Source organism: Netta rufina, assembly GCF_964035555.1.
Source record: "Netta rufina genome assembly, chromosome: 8".
NCBI lineage: Eukaryota > Metazoa > Chordata > Aves > Anseriformes > Anatidae > Netta > Netta rufina.
The window spans coordinates 3,802,198-3,821,560 of NC_140131.1; the positions used below are offsets into that span (position 1 = coordinate 3,802,198).

The window sequence follows — 19,363 nt, forward strand, 5'->3', positions numbered from 1 at the left end:
GTTGGGGTTTATGGGGGGGAGGGGATAGGAAAGGGGGCTTTTTCTTTTTCTTTTTTTTTTTTTTTTCTTTTTTTTGCATCTGTATTTGCTTTATGAGCTATGGCTAAGGCATCATTTACACATGGGGAACTTGATCGGGTTCTCTCAATTCTTTCCATATGTTCACTTATGCTGTCAAAACATTTTTTTGATCTAATTAATCTGCACACGTCTCTTCATTCATTTCCCTCTCAGTAAGTTTTCGCATTTTGGGGGTTATCTAGCTGGGATTTTGTCATGAAAACAATTTCTGACTACACTTGGCTTTATGGCTACTTCATCAAGAAAACAAAAGTACATGCATCATTTCATTCTTCATCTAATTATTCATTCGCATCTTTCAAACACGTTCTGAGGAAACTTTCCTTTTTCCCCTCATCTTTCAAATATATTCTTTGTCATGCTCCAGTGTCTACCTGAGGTTAATGAGGAAAAACCCTGCCGTGAGTTTTGATTTGGGATTATTTTTATCTAGTTAATCTGATGTGTGGTTTACTATAAAACAAAATCTCAGAAATATGCTTCATTTTACTCAATCTGGACTGCACTTGGGAAATTACTCTGGTCATGGGCTCATAAAAAACAAAAGTCCTTTAAAAAAAGTCTCTCACTACTGTAAACCATTAGAAGCTTGAGATGTTAAAGCAGAGCAGAACTGCACAAAAATAGGAAGAGAACCTTTCTGGTAACCTTGCAGATGTTCTACCTACAAGAAAATAAAACATTACTTAACAGATAACTGGTATTTTAGAGATCTCCAAAGTGCACCACGCGGAAAGTAAAACCTAAAAGAAACCAGAAATCTGCTAAGACTTCAGAACCGGACTGCAGAGCCGTTCCCCCTTGTGAAGCGCAGTGCAGAGAAGATAACTGCCTACTGCAGACTGCATTTGGTTTCCTTGCCATGATTGCTACAGGCAAGGATGCTTCTAGCGTGCTGCTCCAGAAAGTGACTTTCTCTGCCAAATCAACCAGTGATTAAATTGGGCAAGAGCTGAAGCAAGGCTCCACCACTGACCAGCTGCTGGTGTTGTCTGGTTCTGTTAAAAGCTGCAGCATCCTGTCTTCTCTAGGTCTGAAAAACAGAGGCAGCGAGAGATGAGAAGTTACTCACCAAGTGCTACTTGCACGTCTGCCAGTAAAACTCTAGCTATAGCTTACATGCCCCTGGCTATAAACATTTCTTGAGGGATCAAGTGAACAAACACAAGCTGTTCCCTAAGAAGTGTGCTGTTCCTCAAAGGCACCTTTGCTCCACATATTGGATTCTTATTGCTAGGAAATTTTAGAAAGCTGCTCCTGATCTCTAGATAGCAAGGGAAGCCTGGTCTGATGGATGGGACAGCCAGTCTGTTCCCCAAATGTGCTCTAGCAGCAGCAAGGGAGGATCCCAACCTGGACTGTGGGATTCCAGCAGACAGGTGATAAGGATTGAGGGTGGCATCCTCAATGCAAACAGCATTAAGCACACAACTCATTCCTCTCCCAGCCCAGCAGTACTAGCCTGTGTGATGTGCGTGCTCCTGTAAAACATGATGAACTCAAGACCTCTTGGCTGAGTCCACACTACATGGTCTCAGTTAATTTCTAGATCTTAATGGAAAATACAGATCTTCAGTGTTTTATATGAGGAAAATGCAACAGTCACATTAGAAGAGGTATACAGGAAGAAAATACGGGAGACAGCCCGTGTACTACACCAAGTAGATACAACATAGCAACCTACACGTGGTACTGAAGGTTCATCCCAATTATTTCAGGCTGTTTTCAGCAAATGCGTAGGTGTTGGTCAGGCAGACCCTCCCTTATTCCCTCTATGACTCCTTCCCAGCTTCCCTTTCAAGCACTCTATTACCAGAAAGGTTCTCTCTTGTTTCCAAGGCTGCCCACTGGGCAAACCAGAGGTGGAGGGGAAAGCCTCTGAATGGATCAGAAACGGCACAAATTGCTCTGCAGGTGTTGCAGGGCAGGAGTACACATCCCACACATTCCTAAGATTGCAGGTCTGAAACCAGCCTCTCTCAGATGAAACTAAAATGTTGGGAAACTCCTTACGGTCTGCTTTTTTTTCAATACGCGAACTTGTCTAGTTCTGATCCACTTGCTCCTATACACATAGGCTTGTATCTCTTGGAGATCATTTGGAAATGGCAAATATAGTTCTCTATCATTAAAACTTCTCTGTAAGTAGGAACCCCTTTAAGTACACAACCCCTCTGTGTACTGCAATTACATTTATTGTACAGAAAAATAAACCTGCAGGCACCAACTCACATGATGCACTGGGAAGAAGCCGTTCTTGTGGGTAAATGTCAGAAGTTACCCTCATCACTACCCCAGCTATCTGTCAAGCCTGGCATTTTTCTGCACAAACCCAAAACCAAGGGCTATTAATCCCCTCCTGCCCTAGTGCCATAAAAAGCCTCTGACTGCAGCAATATTACTTAACCTCTTTTAACGAGCGAATCTAAACCTGCCACCCAGCATTGCCAGCAGGAACGTTTAAAGGTATCTGAGGCATCTTTTTCCTTAGGAGACCTTCTAAGAAAGCATTTGTATTCATTTGGCAAATAGAAAAAGAGCAGATTTTATACTTGACTGTGCCCCAAACAATAGCTGGTTGTGTCTGAAAACACACCAGTTGGAATTAAAAGTGCAGTTAGCGTGTTAGCGAGTGACTCATCGAGAGGCAGCAGAGTCTGGCTGGCTCGCAGCCCGAGATCTCATACAGCACCATCCTGCCCCGGGGGTTATCTTTAAAGTTGAGATCGTGCAGAGAAGAGGATACTAGACAGACCCTACCTGCCCTCCCCCAGATTTTGGCTAGGTGAGGGGACTGGTGAGCTTGTTTAGAAGGTGTCCCTGTATCTCCAGGACAAACGACGCTGAAAGCCCCAGAGGGGCATCCTGACCCTGTAACACCCAGCTGGTCACTGTTCTGCTTTTATAGGGCTCTTCACTGTCCCCCCATGTTTCCTGTTTGTGAGAAGCCCCCAGCTAGCTGCATCTCGGGGCTCCTATTTCCAGGCAAACCTTGCCCCTTCCCTCAATTTAATGAGAAATTTCTAACCTGCTGCTCCTGAAGTGCCTATGGAGGAAAGCTCCTCCTAGCGCACTGCTGTGGCTGTAAGGAGGGCAGTAGGATCCTCAGCTCCTGGCTTTTAATCTTGGAGAAGTCACACAAGCCTTCTGCACCTCAGTTCCTCATATATGCCATGGGAATCGGTAACACCACCGGATTAATATCAAACACTCAGGCGGGAAACCTAGCCAATGTAAGGCACAACCGAAGAGAAAACACTTTGTGCTTTACAATTCAGCTGATGCTAAGAACTGAGTCAACTCCTGCTGCTGAGGATCTGGCCTTTTATTTAAAGACAGCAAGCTGAGAGAAGAGATGAATAGCAGAGGCTCAGATGGCTCACAGAGCTTTTCACTTGTAGGTCACCAAGCAGAACCTCAGCGAGGTCACCGAATGTTTAAAAGTTATCGTGGTATGCAAGCTTTTTAGTGTCCTTTGCTAAGTGGATTTATTGGTTTCAAATTAATTCCTATTGTAAGCAGTTCTCACAACATGAAACCCTCCGTTCTTCCTGCTCTGAAGCTGTTAACCCTTTGCAAAGCTACACAAGCGAAGCTGTTCCCACCACCTGAACAGACTCTTTTAAAACTGGATTTGAAGAAACGTCCTGACTGTGAGCTGAGCCTGGGTGACCTCAGGGAGCCTTTCCTAGGCTGGGGTAGAGGCGGAACCACGACAGGACAAGCTGCACTGCAGCTGCACATACTGTTCCTTGCCTGTGCATAAATCGGGACAGGCAGAGCCCAGCTCTGCCTTTACTCCCCCCAGGGTCCCGCAGGCCTCACGGGGTCTCCTCATGGGGAGAGATAAGCGTGTGTGCTGGCACTATCACAGGCCTATTCTTTGCAGAAAGCACTTTCTGAAAGAAAAAAACAAAACAGAAGAAGCAAAAATGAACAACTATATCATTATCTACTGTGCCGAGATCTCAGCAGAGATCGTTTCAAAGATCCATATTGTTTACAGCAGCTGATGGGAGTAACAAGTGCTGAAGCTGTGCTCTCGCTTAAAGTGCTAACATATTTACAGTTTTCAGTCCTGTCCTTGCGCTTATCTGTCATTTCAAGATGAATGCTCCTTTTGTAGAGGCTAATTACTTGCACGAACACTGCACCAGCTCAAAATCCCAGATTTGTTTTACTTTCCCATTAGCAGCAATTTTGTACTTTGGAAATTGCTTAATACAGCAAATATTAATATATATATATATATATAGCTAGTTTTTGTTCAAAGGTATTTCTTTGGCTGTGACAAGTCTAGAATGGGGGGAGGGAAATTATGTTACTTTTGTCTGAGGGAAGTCTTAATTTTACTGTACAGCTTTTCTAAGTGCAACAGCCCATTGTTCTACTCTGGCTTGGTTTCTGGTTTTAGAATAATGTGTGAAGATGCAAAATCAGATTAGGTCAGTAACAAAGTGCTTGAAAAGACAACAAAGTGCTTGTTGTCTTATGCTCACTAAGTGAGAAGTTTGGTAAAATCCCATCCTACCCCCTCCTCTTCCAACCTTGTAAGCCTGTAAAGCTGTCAGTCGTTTCAGTTTTACAGGAACAGAAGGAATGCAGGCCGTTCTACAACTCGGTAACTTAATTAAAATAATAATAATAAAAAAATACAACCCAGACATGCAAGAAAAAGGATACAGGTTAAAAAATAAAAGTCTTATCCTGTTTTACATTACATTCATTGGATTACTGGCCTGCCACAAACCAATTTCAGAGACAAATCACAAATGTTCAACAGTACAAGATGCATCTGCTCTTTGTGCTAATCCTGCAGTCAAAAAAGGCTAACATCTGATTTGCACAAGTCTTCAGCAAATAACTTTAACTGCAGTTGGGAAGGCTCAATCCCTGAGCAAAAGGAACATCCAGTCTCTCAGTGTCTTGTAGGATACAGCTTTAGATGCCTAAAGCTACAAGCCTGTGAATGAAAATGTTGACCTTGAATTAGCCTTCGCTGTTTCTGAGGAATTGCCATTACAAGCTGTGACCAAATTTGTGCTTTAAAGGATGTGGTCTCCCTTTCCTACCTAAATATTTACTTTAAACAAGAGTTTTGCATATGAAGTGCATTTCATCATAGATGTATAACACAACCTTTAAAGGTCATGAATGCTGTAAATATTAATATTAAAACCTGATACAAACTTCAGAGTGGTATTCATGCCACACTATATGAGCCATCTTTCATATTATATATTAGCAATGAAAACTACCACACATAATAAACTAGTTACAGTTCTAATGTAAGCTTTTGTTTTCCAGTGAAGTCAAAAGATTTTCTGATTAAGTGCAAGTGGGTCAGCATCTGCTGGCCTTTCCACTCTTACTTCTTTTAATCCACCAGAGCAATACCATTAACACTGCCATACATTTTCTTTGCACTTTTCATTCTATCACCTTTAATACAACTCTAAAGCTAGTGTATAAGGTACTTAAACATCACCAGGCCTACTTCACAAATCAGCTGAATAAAGAGCAATTTAAACAATTTGCCCAGAGCCAGAGACAGAATCAGTGGCAAAGCTGGGAATAAAACCCATGTTCTCTGATTCTCAAGTCAGGTAACATCTATTGTTTGCTCATTCACAAATTCTGCTCGTATCAACACCAAAGTAAACTCAGAAGAGCTTGGTACTACAGTGGTCTACGTTACATTTGAAGTAGTACAGCTGATAACAGAACTTCGCTCAGCTTGTGTATTATCTCCTACTACCAGGCTGCTAATAGGAATTACATTGGCAAATACAGCTCTTTTTTCCCCTGTCGGTAAGAAATGCTGTGCTACAGTTTATATGGTATTTGTTTGATCCGTAAAGCCAGGCAATCCATTTCTTATCTCAAAGACATTAAACAAGTCTGCTGATTTGAGGTGTTTTAACATTTCTGGACATTGGTATCTGTTCATACTTAAGGAGTTACAATATGAACTGGGACGCTGATAAACACAAAAAAGCCCTTCTTCTTTAACCCTTACTGCTAACGACCCAGAAAAAAATCAAGCATGCTTGGACAGAAAATGTACAGAAACTCTCCTCTCCATCCCTAAATCCTACTGCTGTGCTACAGATATAAATTATTATCCATTGCATATTTGCCTGCTTCCTGAAATCACCATCTAATGGCAACTGTCCACATTAGGATAAATTAAGAAAGTTACAAAATATAGCAAAAATGTGTATGGGAGGAAAAATTAGGCAGTAAAGTTTAAAGGCAGCCAAATGAAACGCTCATGTGAAACAGATCCTGTGTAATTAGCCACTAGGGGGAACAAGAGTCATGCTGCTTAATTAAGGTGAGGTCACTTTTAGCAGTGGGCTGGAAGGTTATCCTTTCCCAAGCAAGCTGGGGATGCTCAAACACTTTCCCTGTAAACTTATGAGTGGGACAATGCTTTTCTGACATTCGGCAGGTTTCAACTTCCCTTTTCAGGTCTGTGTGTGCCTTGGCACAAGCAGTTAACTAAACGTGAAAGATTCATACACCTTTTGTATTTTCTAGCTGCAGTTAACCTATTTTCCCACCTGTAGCACCTGGTAAAATATTTGAACCAAAACATGGGAACAGAGGGGAGGGGAAGAAGAAAAGGGAGAGGCTGTGTTTTTCAGATAGTGTATGCTTTGGTGTCGCCTCTTCTAAAGTAAAAGGGGAGAAAAACCACACACAGCTCATATGCGAGCTGTGTGAGAGTTGTAAAGCAATGCTCAGTGATATGGTTAGAATAAGGTAATGGTACGGGAGGAATTGCCAGCCACCTGCATCCATACCTGTCTGTGTCAACCTGAGAAACTGGCCAAGTGCTGTACCGTGAAAAGGAGGTGAATCTCTTTCCAGAAGGCAAAGGAGGTGCTGATTACAGCTCTCTGCTTCATGTGGCTCCCTCTCATCTTCCTATAGGGAGATGTACTACGTGATGTTCCCTAATCAGAGCGTGTTGCGAAGTTACACCCTAGCCCTTGGGGAACAAACTCTGCTCCACATGTGTTCAAGCTCTCCACTCCCACACCATCCACAGTGACCAGCTTTTTGTGACCTTGGGGCATGGCTGAAGCTGCATGAGAAAAATGAATGAGGCAAAAAGTAAAAGCCCCTCTCGGGCCGCTCTTTGCTGCCACTGCTCAGGACACCAACCCATTCATCAGTATGGCTGGGACTGAATCACTGGCAAACAATCTTTTCTATTACCATAAAAATGACAAAAAAAGTAATAGTTATAGCCTGTAAACACAAGACCCACATTAAATAAGAGCTCTACGTGGTACACTGTGACTGGTAAGTGGTACACTGTAACTGGAAGCAGGAGCCCGCTCCTATTAGAGCCAGCTCAGCCTAAAGAGTATCAGATGTTACTCAGGCCTTAGAAGGTCTGAGACAAACTCTGTGTGTAAGAGAAAAAGAAGGCAAATGACTCATGACAGAGTTTGTTTTAATATAAATGACTTTTTCTGGCTCTTTGCTTTTAAAGACTTGCCATTTTCAGATCTTGAACAGCTAACCTAGGCAGCTGCCTTCCCCAGCCAGTGTCCTTCATTTTGTGTATAAAACGCTGGCATTTACAAACTCGTACTCCTCTGGCTAAGGGAGGGCAGTTTATTTTAGCACTGCAATCAATGCCATCATAAATCTTTCCTCTTCCAGTCCAGGAACACTGGTATACCCTAATCAGTGCTATATGGTTATGCTGTACCCATAAAAAAAGCAAAATGCACCACAATGCTTAACCAAAGTACTACGAGCCTTGAGAGCAGACCTGAGGAATGAGCACACTGAATGAGCCCCAAACCTTCCCTTCCTCTTTGCTTTTTGCTATGCGAGGATGTGGGCACAGGGCTAAGATACGGAAAGAGTGGAGAAAGTAAGAGAGAACAGAAGAGGAATACTATAAAATAGGAGAAGAATCAACAGATGAGAAGAGAATAAAAAGTGAAAAAAAAAAAAAAAAAGAAAAAAAAAAACAACTGAGAGGCACAAACAAGAAGCTGGCAAGAACGCAACAGGGAAAAAAAAAATCAGAGCGGGGATAGGGATGTAGGCAGAGGGAGGTGGTAGGGATACTGGGTATTTTATACCCAAAAAGCCCCATTCTCCACCATAACTACATTCTTTCTCATGTTTCCTTTAGTCTCTTTCCATGCCTGTCCCCTGGGTCTCCTCTGGGATGAGCGGAACTTCCCCATCCAGAAAGCCGCAAGTTTGGCATTTTGTGTCCTATGGCAAATGTGCTGGCTACACGGTGTTTCCATGGGGGCAGAGTCACACAAATAAAGCGAAAAGCAAAGCTTGCCTGTCTCCCTTCCATGCAGTACAAGAATCATCCCTTAGATGGGACCATTGCAAAATTAAACAGCCTTACAACCACGGCCAGTAAATAGTGAGTAATGTGCTTGTATATACAAAGCTTTTATACCAAACAGTCAAAGAAAGTGAGGATAGCTCATCACAAAAAGACCCCATTTATTAGAAGAGCTTCAAACAGCTTAGCATCTTTAGGGCCATTACTCATCTCTTTCACCTAAGCTAAGTGCCAGCTTCCATCCTTGAGGCTAACACATCCAATTTATCAGCTGTAGGACGCTCAAACACAGTTTCCCCCAGTCCAGTCTAAAGATACAGGATTAAATACCTCAGCTATTTTATGACAACAGACAGGGAGAAGCCAATCTGGGAAAATTTTGCAAAAATTCTTACCAGACGTTTTGAAAGCAAAAGTCTAACACGAGGCTGCTAGACTCAGAAATACTTTGCTGAATACATCCAAGGAGTTTAACACAGTTGTGAGCTACAGGGCTGGGCAATGAAGGACCTTCCAAACGCAACACATTATCATTCTTCAGCCCCCACTTTCGGGAGGGAGAGGTTGGGCTGGGTGACAGTATGGCCCTCCATACACATTCTTGCCCTGGAGAGATTCTTTGGAGGAAAAAAAAAAAAATACTGATTAGAAGTCATTTTTCTTTCCCAGAACGTTTTGCCTTGGAAGGTCCCCTAGGGATAGTTGTGCTTCCAGAACTCCAGAAGAAGCAACGCAGCTGTGCAGGTGAGATGGAACCGTTCCTCAGCCTGCACTGCCACATCACTTTATTCCTTGGCAAAGCAAGGTGCTCCCCTCAGCCCTACCACGCCCACGCTCCTTCCCAAAATCTCTGCCTGGTAAAGGACTATCTGGAAGCTGAGTGAGAAACAGCAACTTATAGGAGGTGCTCACACAAACAGGTCCCTTGTGGGTCAAAGCCATTATGTACTGAAGGTTAGTAATGTTCAGGGGAATGCAACCCTTAGGAGTATTACGCATGAAGTGCAATCCCTATAAATTATTCTTAGCTGAAAACTGCTCTTGTAAAAGATAACAATGCAACTCATTTTTGCTGCTTGTCCGCTCCCATAAGGCACAGCAAGATACGGGCACTGTGCTCCTCCTTATTCATGGTCCCCCAGTGCTTTTCAACCCTAACCTGGAGGAATATCTTTGTGCAAAAATCTGCAAGTTATGCTTTTCCATGCCCAGTTAGTGGTTAGCCTTTCTGCTTATATTTCCTTCAAGAGTGACAATTATGGTCTGCTAATCGCTACGTGGACACTTGTCCCAATAAAAACAAATCAGAACCATACAGCAATTTTATATGGGTTGTCTCTACGGGTCACTGTCCAATTTCTAGTATTAACTTGTGCATTGAAAATAGTTAAGCACTGTGGGTGTGAAAAGTTGCTTCAGAACACAAAAGCAAGCAAGGGTTGGGAGTGATCTATGTCTATATCTAAGAAATCAAGGAAGCAAGAACCTATGACTTAGCAAGACAAAGAAAGGAGAATAAGAACTGGATTCCAATGCTGAAGATGTGGAAAGCCAGTATGCTAATAAAGCAACTGGCTTTTCTTGCTAATAAAACTAATAGGGCTTATGGGATCTCTAACACTTCCAATCCATGATTATATAAAAGAGAATAAAGAAATACTACTTAACATAAACCACAGTGAAATGAAATGCATTGGAAATGTTTAGATGGTAAGAGTCTTATTAAGCTACATTAGGGCAAAATAGGGCAAATTTTGAGAAACAAAACCCTCTAGGCATCTTTAGTAGAAAGGATGAGGCAATACTTATATGGTAAAAAACCTTCAGATATAGGATGGCAAAAGTATGCCCAGGTGATACAAACTACTGGCATCAAATCCTGTAAGTAAGTGATCATGACATTCTTCAAAACTTTACCACAAAAAGACCACGAGCTCTTCAGACAGCCAGTGCAGTGACTTTACACGCTCGTGCTTTGCTGCAGAACAGTCTGATCCCCTGCGCTGACATAGCAAGAGTGCAAATCCCAGATGGAAAATTAATCTCACAATGTAGCCAGATTGAGTTTCCAATTCTCTAGTGCATAACTTGAAGGTTGTTCTGCTCAGCTATTGAAGAGGTGAGGGCATGGAGACTTTAACTCGTTTGACATCTCAAACATTATTTAAGCAAGACACTCTGAAAAGGACCTTGCTGGCCACTGACAGTTACAAAGGATGCATGGTATCCTCCTTTGTACTCAAACCTCCCATAAAATATTGCTATCACGCTCTTCCCTGCCTACATGGCCTGGACAGAAGGGGAGTCCAAGGTCCAAATGACTTCAGCCATGTTTTTGAGCATGTGGGTAAAACCTGGCCTTAAAATAGAAAGGAGATGGATCACTGTACGTTTTACAGAAAGCATCTGTCTACTATAAAGACACATTTATGGCTTCCTCATATTTATGGTTTTCCTCAAGACAAGGCCAGCAAGCTAGAATAACGGTAAGGTAGAGATATTAAAAACACAATTTGTTCTACAAGTTGTTCAGTCTTCGTCTGCTTGAAAAAAAAAAATCTGCTAATTGTACATAAACTCCACAGCTGTGGTCATATCAGGGCTTGTTCCATAAATGTGCAACAGCAGAATCTGACCTATTCTAGTAAGCCTATTTTCTCCTGTTTGCCAGGTCTTGGGTTTACCGACAGATGAGAAGAATACTCCTGGTCTAGTAAGAGTCTCAATTGCTGCAGATTAACAAAACACTGCCTCCTATTCTTTGCCAACATCAGCTGATGTGAGTTTATTAAAAGCTAAAAGGCATGACAATCTAAGTGCTGAGCCCACAGAACAGATTTTATTTACGTGCATATGGCTGCTTCTAACATGGTCAGCGGGCGTGCACAAGCAAGATGTAAAAGTCGGGTGAAGTCAGTGGAACTACACTAACATGCAAACCTGAATGCATCTTCAACACAAATACAGAAAATTAAACAGATTTCTTGGGTCATTCAAGCACCGTTGAGGTCTTTGCTGCCTTTTCAGTCCACCCTCATAAATTTAAGAATAAGTAATAAAATCTTTATCACCGTTCTCAGACAGAATTAATAAACAGATAAGCCACCCTGATATCCCAACACAATGACTTTCACTGATGCCCACATGGAAGGCTACGCTCCATGTCATTTCATTAGCGTGGTATTTCATTACCCACTTTTAGAAAAATAATATGGCCGTATCTTTAAGTATTAGATTTCTGTGATTGTTGCCTCCAACTTCAGTACTTCTGTGCCAGATACTCAGCTAATGTAAATGGGTACAGCTCTGTTGTAGCCCATGTATCACACAGACTTACTGCAGCTGCCTTTCCTTGTCATTGAAGTTACTGAGAAATTCCAAATCTGAACATTTGTGCACTGGATGACATTTAAATTGGAGCAGGCTAAGTTTGCACAGAAAGGCCAGCACTGAACAAAAGACACAGCCTTTGTATACTATTACCTATAGCATCCACAGCTCATTTCTGAATGGGTAATAATATGAGCCAATTGCGAGAGCCATAATAGCCTTTATCATTTCAAGATGTGTCATCTGCAAGTGAACCGTGTGTCAGATTCCTGTTTGGGCTCCGATCCAGTGAAGTACTTCAGCAGATGGGCAGTCCTGCTTGTCTTCAGTTGAACTTCTGGCCTACTTGAAAGTTAAATGATGTACCTAAGTGCTTGATTGGATCAGGGCACTGGAGTAAACTGGTGTCAGCCCCCTGCAGTCCTGGAGCAACGCTGATTTACATTAACAGAGAATATTGCATTATGATTATGGACTACTATCATCTGTCATTTTAGTAGCTATATGACCCGCTACTACAAACTTTGACATTTTCTTAGACAAGTTTTTACCTGTAATAATTTCAAGTGATATATAAACGACTACAAATCATCTAATGTGACAATGAACCAAACACTACCATAACAGCATGTACTAATCTGATAATACATCAAATGTATGACAACATATAGCAATAGACATAGCACTCCACCAAGAACATTTAACAGCAACAGAATTATTTCTCTCAACTCCAATATAAAAAGCAGCCAGCAGGATGATATCAAATGATGGCAGCTCTGCTTCTCATAAAAAGACCTTGGGGACTCCAAGGAGATTTGTGTATCTGCACTTCAACAGCATAGCAATGTGGAAATGTTAAAGTCAGTAAAGCAAACAGTTCTCAAATGAGAAGGGCAACAGATGTCAACCAGTATCACATGTCAGTAAACAGCAACAAGACAGAGGGTACTTTTCTTAGCACTTTTGTGAAAGCATCCTGCTATCAGCTACGGCCACATCTCAGCTGTTTGACTCTCTAAGTGGTGGTGCTTGTACGTGTGACCTAACTCCCACCACGAGAGGATTTCCAAACATATGTGAACACTGCCCACTGAATTCAGCTGAAAGAAAGTAAAAATGTTTTCATATATTTATTGTGGCTTTTGAAAAGTGAAAAAAAAAATACACTAAATATTCTCAAACTGGTTGAAAGCTCATTGTGTACTTGGCAGAGACACAGAAGCATTTACATTTCTCAGCTTTAATGCAAAAGGACCATCCTTAGGGCAAAAAAGGAGTCCTGATTCATCCATTTTTTATCCTAAGTGCTAAGACTTCTGACAGTAAGGCCAAAATACGCTAACTAAAAAGGCACTCTTTGTACCATAAACACTAGGCCACAAGGAACTGGACAGTGGCCATCAAATCACCGCCTTTTAATTTTTTCTCTCTCATCTATATTTCTCTAAAGATTTCTGGTAAGAAGGCAGCTGACTCTATACAAAAGCCAGAGGCATTGCCAGTATCTTGGTGGTTTCATACATGATGTATTGAATCTAACTTATCTATGCAAGCAAAACAAAAAACAAACCAAAACAAAAAACAACCTGTCAATTAGGCAAAGATGTATTTCAGTGTCAAAACACCAAGGAAAGAGGTAAAGGGATACATTTCTACTGCTGAATCACTGTTTTGAGTCCAGCCCTGGATGAAAATATAGCCCCCAGTCATCGGACATCTCAGCTGTTTGTGCAGAAAACAGCTTGGTTCTCAGCAAGCAGCACAGTCCACATCACAAACTGTCCCTGACATTGCTTGATAACTTTGCTGACAGTCAGAAGTGAGAACACACGAAATGAATGGACTGTGAAGACTCAACCGTTTTCACCACCAGAATATTGTCTACAACAATAGGTATATGAGTTATGCACTGAAATTTAGGGTAATTTTTTTATGGAGCACATGTCCTTTCAATATAGATTGATGATATACTTATCCAGGAAGGAAAGCGAAAGAATTAAATAAAGAGGCCATACCCAGCCAATACACTACAAAGAAAAGCAAAAGCTGTCTCAAAGCCTTGCCCAAGGATGGCCTCTACCTATACTTGTACAGATGAGGAATTTTTGAAGAAAAGGAAGGAAAGCCCACAGCACCTTAACACACTCCCTGCATACACTGTGGTACCTAAAAACAACTACCTCCTTCCTTTGCATTTCCAAAATACTCTAAGGGAATAGAAGAAAAAAACATCCCAACAGGACAGAAAGGCCTTTAGTAAAAGGTGCATTAATTGGGTAAGACAAGCCAACAAAATGATTAATTTGCTACTCTCCTTCAATATTATGTTTACACAAGTTGATTATAGCACTTAATTACTAATTCACCCTGCTCAAAAACAAGAGCGCTTTAAATTTTTAATGAGATGAGGGAAGGCAATATTCCCTAACTCAACAGGGAGAAGTCATTTTATTTCCTCTTTTGATTTCCCAAGTTATTTCCATTTCTAAGGAAAAAACTATCCCCTCCCTGATCTTTCACTTGGTTCTTGCTTTTGAAAATATGGAAATCATGTAGAACACTTGTATTAATTTCAGTCCATGACCTGACAGGTAATGCTTTGGAAGAGGAATAGAGGATCAGGTCATCAGCTGAAGCACGTCCACTGAAATAAGTGGAGCTACACAAAATTACACCAGACAGCCTGATCCAGAAATGAAAAGGGCCCCATCTCACCTTTTCTGTCAGCAGAAAACTCGAGCAGGTCCCTGCACTACTTATGGGTGTTCTCACAAGCGAGAGCTCTGGTCAGCAATTCTCACCAAGAAGGTATTGCTGAAGAGGTGCCAGCTTCTCTTGGAGCGGCAGTTCTGCCCAAATGGAGGGCAGCATCTCCCTTACATAGGAACAGACACCAGTGGTCTTGCTAAAGAGAAGCAACATATTGTTAGAATAGCAGTACCTACCGTAGAGGACAACGTGGCCCTAATTAATAAGATGAGGTGACATGCACAAGAGCATATACACAACCTGATGGGGTACAAGGGGAAAGGGCTGGAGGCATATCACACATACGGGACACTACACACAGTACTAAACACTCACAGAGCTGCACACCACACACCAGGGTGCTGACACGTGTACATGCTCCAGCACCACACGCTGCTGAACATTTAAGCTGCTCCATCTAACAGAACATCGCCACCACGCCCACCTCATTTTTGTCACACATTTTTTTTGTTTTTGCTGGTATCATTGCTTTGCTAAGCACTCTCCAAACATTCCTGATGTTTGGAACAGCGTCAGTGCAAGACAAGGTCCTATGGAAGGAGCATTAGTAGGAAAGAAAACCAGTCCTGCTCAGACCCTGACTTCTAGCTCAATGCTTTACACCAAGAACGTCTGCAGAAAGTTACCAGTAAAACGTCTTGTGGCAAATCATACAAAGTTTCTTCTCTTCCACCTTGGCCAGAAGAATGACCCACGTTAAGATACCAAGTCCAAAATAAATCTGGTAATTTGGTTTCATACAGGTAATTTTATTAATTGCTTTAATGTGCAATTAAGGAACAGTCAGTGGGCTGCTGGATTTTATAAGGCAATAATCCCGTTCCCTGGCGTACAGCTTTGTCCCAAAACGTAGGTTATCAAAAAAAAAGAAAAGAAAAAAAAAAAAAAAAAGAGCTGGATGATTGCCAAATCAAACAGCACCTTCTTCCCATTTTCAATTACATACAAGTAAAGCAGAGTAATGAGGATATACTGGAAACTTTGACATTTATTTATTGAATATTTTTACTGAGAAGGAATTGCTGGCTCGCTAAACCGGAAACTATATTTTTACTACAGAAACAATCACACAGAAAACCAGGATCCTGCTGCTCCGCATGAAAGGAATGGCTAGGACCAATAAATTGGCCCATCTAAGCCAGCAATGTTACGGTTATTTCATTTAATGCGGCACATATTTCAAAAATCCGAAACCCCGCAGTACAGCATATATTTCCAAAATCTTTCTGTCGTGCGATATTGCACAGTGCTGTCCTCCGTGTCAGCGCCGACCCAGGCAGGCTGCGCGGCAGTTCACAGGAACAACGACCAAGACATAACAAAACCACTAAAAGGAAAAGGCTGTAGCAAGGGCAAGTGAAAAGATAAACTAAATTGCAAGAAGAAATTCAGAAGATTTTCTCCCTTTTCCGGAGATTCTGGAGACTAAATAACCAAAAGCTGAAATGGGAAATAACTCTCACCACACTGTGTTTTTGTTTTGTTTTGTTTCTCTTTTTTGGATACCAATTGTTTTAATTCCCTTTTACCACAGAGGAGAAAAATGCAGAGAGAGTAAATGAAGAGGAAAACAAGGAAGTCAACATTCTTTGAAGGAACAACATATGGTGACCAGGCATGAGAGATGGAGGTTATAAATCTCTCCTTGATGGAATTACCTAAAGATGAAATTGCAGATCCAAGGGGCTTGAGCTTTTAAAACTACACACATCCAGCAAGTCAACCTGCATGGTTACAAATTTTGCATTAACCTTCATTTCCAGTATCTTTTTGCAAAGGCTCGGCATACTGAGGATGTTGTTACTGCTATAGATGTGGTGAACAAAAAGCACGAAAATCTTTACTCTGCAAATCACTCAAAATAAGAATAACAAGATACAAAAAATGAGAATGAGAAGAAAATACCGCATCCCACAAATAGCCCCTGCTGGGATGAGGAAAGGGATGGAGTCAGGACATGTATTGGTGCGTGTTTCTTTGTGAGAAGAAACTTATTTAGGGACAGCAAAGTATAGAGGAAAAGCTCGTTGGTGTTCCAGCTACTATGACCAATTGCCCAGGAAAGTGAAGGGTGGGCATCCCATTGTTGTACATACACTGCTGGCTGGGTTCATCATACAGCGATGGGTTGGTAAATGAGCTCCCTCTCCTTGGAGCAATGATCCCCCAATGTTTCTCTGAAGCAGATCCTTTCCCATTTCCAAATTCCAATAATGGAATGGCACAGTACTAAGGATCAGGACCATACAGGAGTATGAGAGTAAAACAGCAACCACCAAGTCCACATATGCGGACACAGATACAGGTTAAATCTGGATGAAGATTACCAGAACTGATTTTGAGGGATCTTGGTTTTGGGTGGTATTTCCAAGTTTTCCTAAAGATGCCTGAATTTTACGAAATGGAGAACAGCCAAACCAGGAAAACCAGATAGTTTTTATGTGTTTTGATTTTGACATGGAGCATAAATATCCAAAAATCATTCTGAGAAATGTGACCAAAATCACTGGGACAAACACAGTAAAAATTCCCCTTCAAACAAACATAGAAATAAGGAAATAGCTTATTGTAAAAAACACACTTTTCTCCTCTACTGTTAGACTGAGCAAACAAAGCTTTGAAAAGCTCAATAACCAAGTACAAAACATCAGAGGACATATAATAACTTCTATTATTTGCAGAGACTACAATGCTGCTGAATGTTTGCAGCAGTACCTCTAAGAAAGATTTTTTTTGCAAAATATGTTAGAAAAATAAATTTAAGAGAAAGTTACTGAACGGCAATGTTAGAAGAACATTTACACCATCCTCCCCAAAAAGACATTTATAAAGTTTCTTGTTTCTTCATAACATGTAGTTGATTTAAAAAAAAAAAAAAAAAGGCTGTGTTTGGGAAATCACACTTATTATGCAGTGCAAAGGCACTGGGATTAAATTTATATTTGTTCTTTTGCTTTATATACTGGTATTCCTGTGAGCCAAGAGGCAGGAACCTCCCAACATACTGTAAAAGAGCAAACACTTTTTAAATTAAGCAGTCTCTGACATGATGTAGTCTGACTGCAAAAGATTTCTGAAGGAGTGTGCTATGCTGACATATGCATCTATGTATAAAATATGCCTATCTTCTGACATTCTTGAATAAGCTGCTGACATATTTTGGTATGTAAGTGCAGGGATAAAAACTAAAGGCAAAGGAATATACCACAATTATATAAAAACAAATTACACAAAATTTTGCAGCATTAGATTTTTCTCATGGATGTGAAGACAGAATTAATAAAAACAGATTTGAGATGCTCACTGATTGAATAACAGTGCAAGTTGTCTTAAACTAGGAATGAAATATTGGTGTATTGGAAGGGAGAAGATTAACAGAAGAGTAGGAATTAAATATGAAGTCCTATCACCAAAAGCTGCTACTGAAATTACTTTTATCAAAACAATCAAGTTCTCATACAAGCACTGGGTTTCTGAAGTAAAGATACACGTTGCACAATGTATTTGTTCAAATAGGATTCATCTTAATGGAAGAATTCTTAGGAAAGCAAGCTGTTCCTTGTGCTAGGAGAGGAAATGTCTTATGCTAGTGGAGTTGACAGGTGGGAAAACAAATATAATTTTGAGCATACAGACCCTTCTGATTTCTGTATATTATTATTTTTTTAATATAATAGCAGCTAAGTCATGCTTTGGCTGATCCACTGAGCATAAAAGCCTACTGCTACTTTTACAACTGTTAAAGGACTGAAATAACATGAATAAACATGAAGCTCCATCCTCATTATTAACTCTGCATTCACTCTGAGCAAGATAACAAGTGTAGGTGCGTCTTTTTTTTTTCTTTTTTTTCTTTTTTCTTTACTGTATATATGCTATGTTACTTATGTTTAAGATTCCTCAATGTGAAGGAAGGTAAGTAGGACAAATATAACTGAGATGAAAGTGGGGCCTTCCTGCAGGAGCAGAGCCTTGCCAAATTCCCTTTTCTGTCTGTAAAATTACACAGTCTAACTTCAGAGAGAGCAGCTTATACTTGCATGTAGCCACAGTCAAAAGACTATTAGATCTTCTACACCCCTAGCAGAGTTAAAAAAAAGGCTTGTGAGAAAGTGATGCTGGCTCTTGTCCGGCTGTGCAAAAGGTACAAACTTTTCCACTTGAATTAAGGTCTGTACATGGTGCCAAATGTCAAAGCGTAAAATACAATAAAAAAGAAAAGAAATCAGGTACTACATACCTGTATAGATGCAAAATCCCCAGAAGCACAAGCTCCAAGAATAGCAGCACCCACCAAAACAGACTCCACTTCTTTGGACAGGACAACAGGCTTGCCTATACAAGAAGAAAACACGCCTCTGTTAGAAAGAATAAAGCAGTACAATAAATAATTAAAGTAAAAAATACAAATAAAAAAGGAACGAAAAAGGACTCAAAAACCATGCTCACGCTTCCATTCATAGTTAAAATCCACCATAGGTTAATGTAAATATCTCTGCTGTGTGGTTCCAGGCTCCAACAAAAATGTAGAATTTAAATAAAACAATTCCAGCAAAATATTAATGCAGAACATAAAGCACACAAAGACCAAACCCCAGATCTTTCACAGTGGTTATTTACCTTAAGGCACCTGGTATAAACCTGTTACCCACACCCACCAAACCCACCTGCAAATTAAAAGCTGACCTTGAGGGGAAAACAGGGAGGTATCCCTTTTGTTTCTTTTGCAATGAACAAAAAAATTAAATGTTTGTGTTTGTTTTTAAATGTATAGCCAACAAAGCCAGTCTCTTTTTGCTGGAAGACATAAAAAAATGAGTAGTAACCTTTCACAAGCTATGTATGAAA

General features: G+C 40.8%; 1 protein-coding gene across 1 annotated transcript in view; it reads right to left on the minus strand.

The window, feature by feature from the left end:
- FGGY (FGGY carbohydrate kinase domain containing) overlaps window positions 1-19,363 on the minus strand; it is a 138,078-nt gene that overhangs the window by 10,026 nt on the left and 108,689 nt on the right. Inside the window, exon 14 of the mRNA XM_084291001.1 lies at window positions 18,756-18,850. Coding sequence (XP_084147127.1) covers window positions 18,756-18,850 — 95 coding nt within the window. The remainder of the gene's footprint in view (window positions 1-18,755; window positions 18,851-19,363) is intronic.